Source organism: Pan paniscus, chromosome 4 (genome assembly GCF_029289425.2).
Source record: "Pan paniscus chromosome 4, NHGRI_mPanPan1-v2.0_pri, whole genome shotgun sequence".
Lineage (NCBI taxonomy): Eukaryota > Metazoa > Chordata > Mammalia > Primates > Hominidae > Pan > Pan paniscus.
This window is the reverse complement of record NC_073253.2, coordinates 14,375,018-14,387,159: the sequence shown is the minus strand read 5'-3', so window position 1 is coordinate 14,387,159 and position 12,142 is coordinate 14,375,018. Positions and strand designations below refer to the sequence as shown.

General features: G+C 49.3%; 1 protein-coding gene across 5 annotated transcripts in view; it reads right to left on the bottom strand.

The window, feature by feature from the left end:
• The window catches only part of TRIO (trio Rho guanine nucleotide exchange factor), a 366,651-nt gene extending 357,667 nt beyond the window's left edge, over nt 1-8,984 (bottom strand). For 3 of the 5 annotated variants that reach the window (XM_063604169.1, XM_063604170.1, XM_063604171.1), the window contains exon 1: nt 7,595-7,810. In XM_063604169.1, coding sequence (XP_063460239.1) covers nt 7,595-7,634 — 40 coding nt within the window. In that variant the 5' untranslated portion in view covers nt 7,635-7,810. Of the gene's footprint in view, nt 1-7,594; nt 7,811-8,728 lie in introns of those variants that run through there. The other 2 variants (XM_034959746.4, XM_034959748.1) reach the window with 2 other exon arrangements.
• Nucleotides 8,985-12,142: the final 3,158 nt, after the last annotated feature.

Sequence of the window (12,142 nt, the reverse complement as noted above, 5' to 3'; positions counted from 1 at the left end):
GCCCAAGATGGGTGGATCATGAGGTCAGGAGTTCAAGACCAGCCTGGCCAAGATGGTGAAACCCCGTCTCTACTAAAAATACAAAAAAATTAGCTGGGCATGGTGGCGGGTGCCTGTAATCCCAGCTACTTGGGAGGCTAAGGCGGAGAACTGCTTGAACCCGGGAGGCAGAGGTTGCCGTGAGCCAAGATTGCGCCATTGCACTCCAGCCTGGGTGACAGAGCGAGACTCCATCTCAAAACAAACAAACAAACAAACAAAAAAACTGAAATACATCCTGCCCCCGTGCGATCTGGGTTTGTTTTGTTTTGTTTTGTTTTTCGAGCTAGTAATGCTCCCTTGCATGCCAGCTTTCATCACTCTGGTACTGAAAAGGGCAGTGAAGGCTGGGAAGAATTTCTCATAATCATGAATTTAAATTTTTTAAAAAGCTACCTACAAATGAGAAATCTATTTGTTTACTATTAGACTAATGAGGGATTTATTCCAGTTATTTAGATGTCAAAATATTGGGCAATTTAAACTTTAGAGATTTTATTGTGTGAAGCTAGTTAGGTGGAAATATTTATAACACTCCAGTCAAAGCATTGTTTTTCAATATTTGTGTGGTTCAGCTTCAGAATAAAAAATAGAGGAATTGTAGCTCTCGGTCCTTATCATTTAAAACTTAAGCTAATAAAGTTATCTAAAAAACAACAGAATTTTTATGCTATTCCTGCAGGCCCTGGCATATCTGTCATGCAGAACAAGGATGAACTTAAAAAGTAAACACAAATAAGAAAATGCAAAACTTTCAGAATGCAAATGCCAAAGAGTGCCCTCTCACAGGTATCAGTGGCATCCTTCAATGGCAGCAGCAAAAAAGAATCATTGTGAACTTGAAAAAGTGGATGGGTCAATGCAAGAGGAAGCAAAGCAAAATGAATAAACAATGGAGATCAATTTATACACACACTGTTTTGGCCAACATCTTAACGACTTCTCATATGCACATCATTTTCAAATCACAATCTAAACATTTCGCCTGAAAGCATTCATGTCATTTATACATGTCACTTCATATATACTAGGAAACACGAGTTCTTTGAAAATAGATTTCAAGTATTAGTCTCCGATATATTCATTCATTCTTGCACTGAAACCACCTATTCCACAGAAATCCAAAGAGGGGTATTTTATGACTTTCCAAGAGATATACCTACATACATACATACACACACACACACACACACACACAATGAAAAAACAGGCACCAACAAACCCCATTTAAAAATATTTTAGGATTATACGTGTAAATTTGAACTGTGTTTTTCTCAAGTTCATGCATAGTTTTATGGTTATGAGTCTTAAAAGTAGGTGGGGCTAACACTTCATAAATTCATTTATTAATTGTCAATACCGTGAAATAGGTAGCTGTCAATTATATACAAGAATGCCTAAGAACAGAGGGCAAATGACCTCCTATAGTTACTCATGTAGGAACGAAGCCCTCCAGATGAAACTAAACTTCTTCTTTCGCACCAGGAACTGTGAGGCGCTGAAGATCATCCTGCATGGGCCACTTGTCATCTTCAATCTGGACAGCAGCACAAATCACGGGAGTGGGAAATTTTGAAGCAGCAAAAATGGTAACTGTCTATAGCTAAAGATTATTGTCTTTTAAGTCAGATTTGACTTATACACCAGATGGATTTCCAAATTAACACATATTACAGAATCCCAGGAAAGAATCTTTATTTCCCCCTATCTATCTTTACCATTACCCTAGATCACCCCCGGGCAATTATAAGAAGCTAGGTCCTACATAGCAAAGTATGTACACAAGTATTACTATCTTTCAAATCGATATAAAATCTTTCCAAATTAACTCAATTTTGTTCAAGTTTACTTAGGAGAATAATTACTTATATGAGCTTTGGCTTTTGTTGGTATCATTGGTTCTATCTGCATTTCCTCGATTACGAGTGAGGCTGAATATGTATTTTTTGGCCATTCATACTTCTTTTAATTGTTTGCCTATTTTCTTTCTAGATAATGTCTTGTCTTAATTGATTTGAGGGAACCCTTTACTAATTACATATATATAATCCTTTGATTTGTAATAGTTTTTCTCCCAGTTTATTATTGCCCTTTTTTTAATGTCACATTTTAAAATAACATATACAGTTAAACTGTGTGTGTGTGTGTGTTGTGTGCATGTGTGTAAAGGTCTGTGAATTTTAACACATGTAACTGCCACAACCAGAACAAATCAGTTCCCCATCCTTCACCTGCCTCCTGCCCCCTTGTAGCCATACTCCCCCACCCCCTAACTCCTAGCAATCAATGCCCATCTGTTTTCTGTCACTACGGTTCTGTCTTTTTGCCAGTGTCATATAAAGGAACTCATACAGCATGCAGCATTTTGAGACTGTCTTCTTTCACTCAACATTAATGGAATGGCTGTACTATAGTTTGTGATCTATTCACACCTACACAGTTTCAATGCTAACAACAACAGACAGACAGCAAGGGGCCCCTTGGCCTTCCCTGCAGTAAGCCAGTAATGGAGCAGCACCAGCTCCCCCTCCTTTCAGGAAAGGGGTCCACAGAGCAGCCAGGACAAATCTGCTGCCACTCACTGAAATCCCTCCCCAAGAAAAACCTCCTGCAATTCATCCCTGTCCATAGCAGGGCTACAGACTGTGAGAAAACAAGCCTGATCAACTCACGTGGACACCACAAAATCAAAGTACCCTAGACCTAGAATCCAGTCTTTGTGTTGAGTAAGTTTTCATGAAAGCTTTCTCTGTCAGTGTAACTGCTAAAATGCACTCATTGATGACAAAGCCCAAATAGGAAGATGCCTCCAAAACACCAGCTCTAGACTACTCTACAATCCTCCCCCATCAGACAAGAGTAGACATGTGGCTAATGAAAAGAGCCAGTAATCTAAAACTCAAGTATGTTCATCACCAAAACGAGGTTTTACATTTCCACAGCCCCTCTGCCATCAAATGGCACAGGGAGAAATCTCAGAGGTCAATGCCCTCTGCCCCCCGCTCGTAGCCTCACTCTGGTTTGCTCTCTCTTTTCCCACATACAACCTTTCCCGGGGGGCAGGTGATTAGTAATTTGGGTTTCAAGGGGCTTCCTTATGTGGAGAGGGGACAGAAAAGAGGAAATTAAGGTAACAACACAACTATTCAGTAAGCAAATTAAGTGTTTCCATGAGTGAATGAGAAGCGAAAATGAATGTTTATGCACTTGTTAACCATTAAACATGAGAGCAAGATTCCCCATAAGCAAGACTGTCTGCACAGAAGGCTCAGTAACATCAAAAAGCTGGGAGTCCTCACTGGACAGTCTATCCAGGTATCTCTCTTTGAGATTTACGAACTAGCAGGGAGCTGGGCACCTTGGCAGTGAGAGCAAAATCCTGTTCTGCGGGCACAGGGGGAGGAGACCAGGGGTCCAGCAGGAAGCCAGCAGCACATGCAGGGCCCCGCAAGCCTCTGACCACTCCTCTATGCTCCCTTCCCCTCAGTTCAGAGGCACAGCAATAGGAATTCCCAGAACAGCTCCGGCTGAGTAACAGCAGCCAGAATTCCCAAGTGCAAGGGTCACTGGGAAGTCTCCCTGTTCATTCCCTCTCCCAGTGGCCCACTGAACAGCGCGTCAGCAGAACTGGAATAGGACGAAGAGAACCCTGTGGATGCACATCGAACCCGCTTACCCCTTGCTCCAGCTGGGGACCCAGCCTGGTCCCTGCAGCCCATTCATTAAAATGAGGCTGAGAAGATTCAAAAGACAGCATCTCCATCCACCAGGCCAACCACACCATCACCCTTGTCAGTTTGGCCAAGTCTACGCAGCTGAGTACTTGGAGGAAATGGGAGGATGAGGTCAGAGCACGCACTTTCCACCAGAATACACTGGGATTCTCCCGCAAATCCAAGTCTTCACTGTCCAGGGAGTCGCTACTATTTCCTGCCAGTGGCGCTGTTAAAATTTTGTCAAGACAATGCACTTAAGGAAATAAAAGCCAATTCATTATAGAATTGAGGAGGAATGGGGGCGGGGTGTTATCACTGCTTTTTGTAGTAAAACACAGCTCATCCCTATCAATATCAGTGAGTTTACTAGGCAGTAAAGTGTGGCTATTGATTAAGAATTAGACTTTTCTCTGGAATTCTGCCAAGGTTATGAGATTAAAATTTTATTTTCTCGATAGTCAAGTAAATAAACAAAGTAAATATTGAATACAGCTGACTTAGATTATGACAGCTTCAAACACATCTTTCACCTGCAGTTCAGAACAAATCTCAACTTTATCGTAACATTTAAAAGGTCAAAAAAGGCCACTAAAATTACATATTTCTAGGGTAATATTTAGGAAACATATGTAAACCACATGCTTCATTTTGAACACCACCACCGGCTTCATTTAAATCTGGTTAATCATTTAAATGGTGGAAATGGCTTCTTTAAATTTTCATTTGAATCTTAAATAGTTCAATTGCAAAGGGAAAAAATACAATATCCCACATCAATATGTCGGTTTACAAGGTCTCAATGAAAAGCTTCTTTCAGTGATGACTTTACTGCACTTCTTTGATTCCTCGAAAGTCACTTACAGGAATTTTAGAAATCTCCTTGCTTTCCTCTAAAACTGACTGTGCCACCTAAAAAGGAGAAACCAACATTCACTATCAAATTACATTTCCTTCAGTTTCCGTTTTTGAAATATTGAGGGTAACAAGGACCCACTTTGTAATACAATCATTATTGGTGCTCACAAGGACCAAAGCTGCCAGGCTTCTCAATACCAACAGAAGTAGCACAGCCCGCCCCAGGCCAACTACCTAAGCGGCATTCAAGGCATAAATATGAAGAAAAGCTTCTCTCAATACTCCACAAGGAAACCGTCATATCAAAATATATAAAAGTATGTGTGCTTCTCCCTAATAGACTTGATTTTCTTCACCTGTTCCCTGGAAAGACAGGGGCTGCAGGAGGAGTCCAGAGTAAGATTTAATAATGAAAGAAACCAAGCACGACAGGACGTGATGCTTCAGAATAACCACAAACCTTTATTCTCCAGATATTCATTTAACGCCAACCTAAAGCGTGCCAGGCAGGTTAAAAATACTGCATTTATGTAAGCACCTCCACCACACACACACGCTCTCGCAAGGTTAAACAGGGAGCTCTGAAAGAATGATTTATTGCCACGAGAACAGAGCCCCAAAATAGATTGGCAATAAAAATGATTGGTCCCAGTGGGGTTGAGAACTAATGTAAGCAACGTCCTGGCTATGAGAAGCGACCAGGAAAGAGCACCAGGGACCAGGGCCCTGACTCTAACTCTACCCAAGTTCCACTCTGAGGGGCAAGTCATGAAACCTCCCTAAGGCTGATTCCTCATCTGTAAAATAAAATTAAAACAAGGCTAGCTCATTTTTGTGGTGTCTTTTTTTTTTCTTTTTGCTCTTGCATTGAAATTGGTTTTACTGTGCTGAGCTCTGTGCAAAGGAGAAAAGTGAAGTTCGAAATTCACTAACACCTGCAGAAAATCTCTTACTGCTCTTTAACACACAAGCACCAGGACTTGACTCACATTATTACAACTCAATCCACTTGAACACTAATTGGCCTGCCTGCTTCATGCCAGGTCTATAAATAGGTGATCAAAATGATCGTCAAAATGAATAGGGAGTGCCAAGGTCCTGAGCAGAGAACGGAATGACAGCAAAGGAAATGAGACCTTGGGTGAGGTGAACCCTGGGTGGACGCTCAGCAGAGGAGAAGGGCACCAGGGCTCTGGAGCCCTGAACTACCCAAAGAAAAGCAGAGAACAATGATTAGGCACTGAGGACTCAGAGAAAGCCAGAGTCCACAGGGAAAGGGGAACAGCCCCAAGGTCATCTCCCGGACCCCTCTCCAGGGCAGCAGTCCTGTCCCCTGAGCCCAACTCCAAACCCTGCCAGGTGACAGCACCTTTATGTGAGCACTTCCAGTAATGGAGAAATCACAGGACTGTTCACTCTATTTCTGAACTTCCCTTAATTGTTTAAAAGTTCTATTAAAGTCTTCTCTTTCTTTCATCCAACCACTGGTATTAGTTTTCAATCTGTGGCTACAAAGACAAAGCCGAATGCGGGCAACAAGAACGAATTTAAAAAAAGAAAGAAAATCAGGCAGCCATGCAAACAGAGTTTCAGGGCTGAGAAAGGAAAGGCAACCAATGGAAAGCCTTTGTCTAAGTCAGGTTGGCACTTTTAGTACCAGGCGCAAAAACACACCCTGATCTGTCCTCCCCAGTCAATGAGAACCTATTTTCCCATGTTTCTGAGTCTTAGAAAAGAAAGCCAGATTTCTGATGGATTTGACTGCTCCATTCTCCTCAGCTTCCTTGCCTGGTCAGCCCTGACTGTTCAAACCCCACCCCCACACCGACCTATCCAACAGAATGACCCCTCTCTGCCCCCTGCTAGACATCGTTGGCCTAGATGCTAGAGCCAAGATCTAGGTCAGGGACTCAGAGCTGCCCAAAGGAGCTTTCACTTTTAAAAAGACGTTCCAGGCTATCCCTGGAATGGGACGCTGCATCTGATACCTACTTAAGTTCTGCCCTGGCTCCTGATTCTAAGTGAAACAACTAAAAAGTTAAGTTTGTCATTTTGGAGGGCAGAAGAAAGGAACAAGCCAGTGAGACATTACCTGGTTCTGACCCAAACGGAACATGAACAGGAGCCCTGGCGGCGGGGGCAGCACAGGCCTAAGCAAAGCCAAGAGCAGACGACAACTCCTGGAGAGAGCCACGCCAACAGGCAGCAAATCTTCGGTGTCTTTTAGGGAGGGCTCTTAGCGGCAGCAGAAGTGATTTTTGTACTATGCATAATAGAGATGTAAAAAAGCCTGGTCTCACAAACACCAAAAAATCCATCTCCAACGCAGAAGAGCCTTTCTAACAGAGAGGAGCTGAATTCTGCACAGAATCTATTATTCTGTGACAGGTGGTAGAGAGAAAGCTAGACTTAGCTTCAGGGCATGAAGGGAATACGTCCCAGTTCTGCTATTAAGAGGTAAGACGGGGCTGCTCTATCTGGCCAGTCGCACCAAAAAAAAAAAGGGGGGGGCGTAGCTTTCTTTAGAAGGAGCTCATGTTTTCCTAAACCTTTGCTTTCTGCAGGCACTTCTCAAGGAGAGTGAGCACTGGGGAGTAGATTAACCCCAAGCTAACACTGGACAGTCGGCTGTGTCACTCCCAGCCACAACCAATCTGCTAAAATGAATCAAAAATAACCCCGCCTAGCAAAGATCAAGACAACCAAGAGAAGACAGTACTAAACCAGGTATCTACCAGCACTGCTAACTTCTGCCTCTCACCATCGCCCTCCCGCTGCAATTGCTCCTCGTGACCCGGATTGGGGAACTGATCTCACCGAATCTGGGGAGGTGATTTTCAAAGAGGCCACGGAAAAGCGTGAACCGCCGACCTCCCGCGCGTCCCCCAGCGCAGGGCCGCTCCCCCGGCCCGTCGGTGTCCCCAGCCCGGCCGTCCTCCCCGAGGCCGCCACCAGCACCCCCGCCCGCCTCTCCAGGCCCGGACCTGGCCCGCCCTCCTCCGCTCTCCAACCCGGAGTCTGCATCCTCCCTGCCCCGTGCCCGGCCCGCTAAGGACTGCGCTCTGGGCTGCGGGCCCCGAGGCCGCCGCCGCCGCCTCCTCCTCCTCCTGCTGCTGCTCAGCCGACGCGCGAGCAGACCGGACTGGGCGCGGGGACGCGGGACGCGGGGACGCGGGTCCGGCTCGCGCGGGATCTGGGCCGGAGCGGGAGGAGGCGCCGCCGCTGGGGTACCGGGGACGCCCTGTCACGCCCCCTGCGCAGCAAACCCGGTGCCCCTCCCGCGGACCGGTCGCCACCCGCGCCTCTCCCGCGGCCACCCCCTCTGCGCCGGGGTGGACTCGGGGCCACCTGGCACTGCCTCCACCTCCACGCCACCCACACAGTGCCCCGCGAGCCCCAGCCCCGCGCCGCCCCCCCGGGGCCACGTTCCCAGCTGACCCTCCCGGGTCGTCCCCGGAGACAATGGCTCACCGCGCCTCCCGGTCCTCCGAGCTTCAGCTCGGCCACCGTCCCCACTCCCTGGGCAGTGAGTGCCGTGACTGCCCCGTTTCACAGAAGTGTAGACCAAGGCCGGGGAGATGACAGGCTAGAGGGCCAAGCAAAGAAACCCGGCTGCTAATGGGGTCGAGGAGGGTCCAGATACAAATCAGCCAGAGACAGGCACAGATCAAAGACCAATTTCCCGTCCCGGACCGGCCCCGGCTCAGTCCGCTCGGCCTCCGGGGTAAGAGCCTCCGCCCACGCCATCTCCGCCGCCGCCTCCTCGGTCCTCCAGCGAAAGAGACAAAGAGCCGGCGCCCCAACCCGCGAAGCCGCGGCTGCCGGGAGCAGCAGACCGGGGGATTCTGCTCTAAAACGAAGGGCGGGCGCAGGGAGGGCGAGGTGGTGGCATTCGGGCCAAGCTGCCGCGCGCCCGGCTGCGCGGGCAGCGGGACACGCGGATGTGAGGCGGGCAGCCCCGGCGCATGGAAGCAGTGGTCCCAGGCGAGAGCGTGCGGGCCCCGACGGACGGACGGGCGGGCACCAGCGCGCGGTGGCCGGAGCTCGGCAGCTCCGCGGCGGGTCGGCCGAGCGCTTGGGGCAGCGCCGCTGGGCGGGCCGGCCGCAGTTGCACTCACCGGATCGGAAGAAGGCCGCGATGTCGGCCAGGTCCTTGGCCGCCTCCTCTGCCCCCTCGCCGGCACCGCCCCCGCAGCCCGAGCCAGCCGCGCTGGCCGCCGCGGCGGGGCCGGAGGACGCGGCGGGGGCGGCGGCGCCGCCGCTGCTGCCGCTCATGGCTGCGGCGGCGCCCGCGGCCGCGCCCGCCTCGGGCCCCGCGCCCCTAGCGCCGCGTGCCGCCCGCTCCGCGCCGGGCCTGGCGGCGCCGAGCACCCAGCTGCCCGCGCCCGGCGCGCGGACGCAGAGCCCCGGGGCGGCGGGGGGCGGCGGCGGCGGCTCGGCCCAAGGAGCGCGCCCACATAGACGAGGACTCCGCCCGGTAGCCGCGAGCTGGCCGAGGGGCGGAGGCGCGGAGCCACGGCCTCCCGGGCGCCGGCCGGAGCGCGGGCAGCAGCACGCGCCTCCCGGACACGCAGTCGCGAGGGCGGGGGCCCGTGGCCGGCGAGAGCTCCGGGATCACGGGCGCCGGCGGCTGCCGCGAGCCTCCATCTTGATTTCAATGGGGAAGGAAGGAGGGGGGAGGGGGAAATCACGGCCGAGGGAACCCGGGTGAAAGGAAAAGGGAGAACAGGGAACGGAGAGGAAGGAAAAAAAAGAGGGGCTTCGGTAATTTCCGGCGAACTTCGTCAAGGGCCGAGCCTGGGCTCGGCGGTGGGCGGAGCCTGGGGGAGGGGCGGGGCCGCGTTGGGCGGATGGGCTCCCGCAGGGCCGGCGGGGAGGCTGCAGGAACGTTCGGTTTGGTTCGGTCTGCTTCCCCGGGGCAGCTCCAAGCCTTGGAAGGCGCAGGAAAGCTCTGACCAGCCGGGGCGGACCTTCCCAGGCCCGGCATTGCGCCCCCAACCGGGGCGCTGGCTCCTGCACCGGTGCGCGGTCCCCTGAGCGCCGAGGCGTTTCGTCGTCTAGCCCGCAAGGCGGGGTGACGCGGGCCGGGGCGGGTGCCTCCCTAGTGGGCTCAGCGCTGGCCCTGGCTCGGGGAGGCGGCTTCTTAATAGTTGTTGAGTGAACATAGAGGGCCCGAAAACAGGTTATCTGCTCCAGTCCCGGAGGCCACGGTACTCCTAAGGGTACAAAGCTCTCCTGTAAAATGGGATTCCTCTCGGTGTATCCCCGTCTCCCAGGGGACTTTCGGCTGCTGAACCTCGGGTTCACGGTTTCTCAGTCCTTACTCCGCCAGAATGAATGGGGAAGACGACGGGGTCTGGGGAGGCCAAAAGAAATGTTCCTTTGCGGAAGATCCATGTCAAATCAGCGCTGGACGAATATTCTAGTTCAAAACGCCTATGCCCCGGCTACGAGGAGAGTGAAAGGATCCAGTGCCGGGGGAAACAGGCAGAAGCAAGAGAGATGAAAAACAACTGGGTGATGAAACCACCACACGAGTATACTGGAAATAGACAAATGTAAATGGTGGATGGTGGCCATCAAATCTTCACTGCTGGAGTGGAGGTTACAGCCAGGAAGAGGCTAGAGTGATCCTTGTGGTACAGGGTTAGAGTTGGAGACATCGGTATGGACTCATGTTTGGGGTCTACATCTATATTATATATTCATAATGTATATAATGGGTCTGTACAGAGATTTGTAGATAAAGGGTCGTACACATACTTGTATCTCTTTGCTTTGTCAGCTGAGTGGGCCTAGACACAACACTCTGTAGCGACGAATACACCTAGCGCTCTGATCTTGCTTCTAACACCATTCTCCAATAAAAGGAGCCAGAGCTCCTTGAGGAAATGACTGATTCTAGGACTGGGACGGGAAATATTCAAGGTGTGCCTGGAGCACCTTGTGCCAAAAGGTAGGTAATTTGCTCCCCCCATGAAAAAAATTTTTTAATTGACATCAGCAGTGGTGGGGGTACCTCAAAGGGACACAGGAGCTAATTGAAAGCGCTCGCAGTGGCCAAAGCTGAAACGATTTGAGCAAGAAAATAAAGCAGAATGTGATTATAACCAAAAGTATAAAATAAATTATCCATGAGTCCATAGTGATGAAAATAAATGATTAAGCAAATGAGTGGGATTAAGTAATATATAATATAGTATTTTTAAAATTAAGTAAATCAATGGGATTAAGTAAATACATTGGGAACAATTCTAAATAATTTATGTAGATACTGTGCCCTCCATGAAATGGAGGAGCCCTCTCCTAAACTGTGGCCTGCACATAGTAACTTCCTTCCAAAGAATACAAAATGGAAAGGAGGGGCAAAAGAGTAAGTTTACAGTGGAGAAATGTGACAAATACTACCTCAGCCAGGTGATCAAGGTGAACAGCAGAAGCAAGAAGGCGTGTTGATACTATGTACCCTTGATATGATGTGATGAGACCAGCATTTTACCTTTGTGGTCTTCCTCTCGAAAACCCATAACTCCGATCCAATCATGTGAACAACAGTAGATGAATCCCAGCTGAGGGACATTCTAGAAACAAACCAGGCCAGTACTCCCCCAAACTGCCCAGGTCATCCAAAATAAGGAAAGTCTGTATAATTGTCACAGCCAAGAGGAGCCTGAGGAGACAGGATGACTAAATGGAATATAGTGTTCTTGATGGGATCCTGGAACCACAAAAGAACATTAGGTAAAAACTAAGAAAATCTGAAAAACATATGGACTTTAATCAATAGTGATAAACCAACATTGCTTCTTTAATTGTGAGAAATGTACCATATGAGTAAAAGATGCTAATAATAAAAGAAACTTGGTGTGGGGTATATGAGAACTCTGTACTGTCTTCACAAATTTTCTGTAAATGTCAATCTATCCTAAAATAAAAGTTTATTTTAAAAGTTACTGAAGAATTGCATGGGCAGTGTATCCCAAAAAATAATGCAGTAGGTCCAAAATTCACAGGCCATCAGCTCACATGTGCTGACAACATTCCTTTGATTTTTCCCCTCAGTTAATTTGAGTCTCCAGCTCCCACTGGCCCTATGGCAGAAAGCTTAGTTTTAGTTTAGGGAAAACTCAATCTCTTGGGGTTTTCTTTGTCAATTAGATGTTCTTCCCTCCCCCTATCTTCTCCCCAAGATTGTAGCCAAGCTCTCAAGGCTTTCGCTCCAGGTGGCAACAGAGAGGTACCTGGTCCTTGATCATCATGGATTTATGCTGGCATGGGTGTATAGCTGTGTCCCTCCACCCTGGCATCCTGCCTGGATTGCAGGAATTGCTCAGGCCTTGCCTTCTGCTGTTACTTCTCTCCCAACCATGGGAACTCCAGAGGTCAGCTGGCAGTCAGTGCCACTCCTGAGCTATTCCCAGCCACCCAGGGAAATAATCAGCTGCTCACTGGAGTGCTCAGACCTCCCCACAACCACCAGCAAGGTTCCCTTCCCAGCCAGCCTCAGAAAACAAGACTAGGGCCAGGCATGG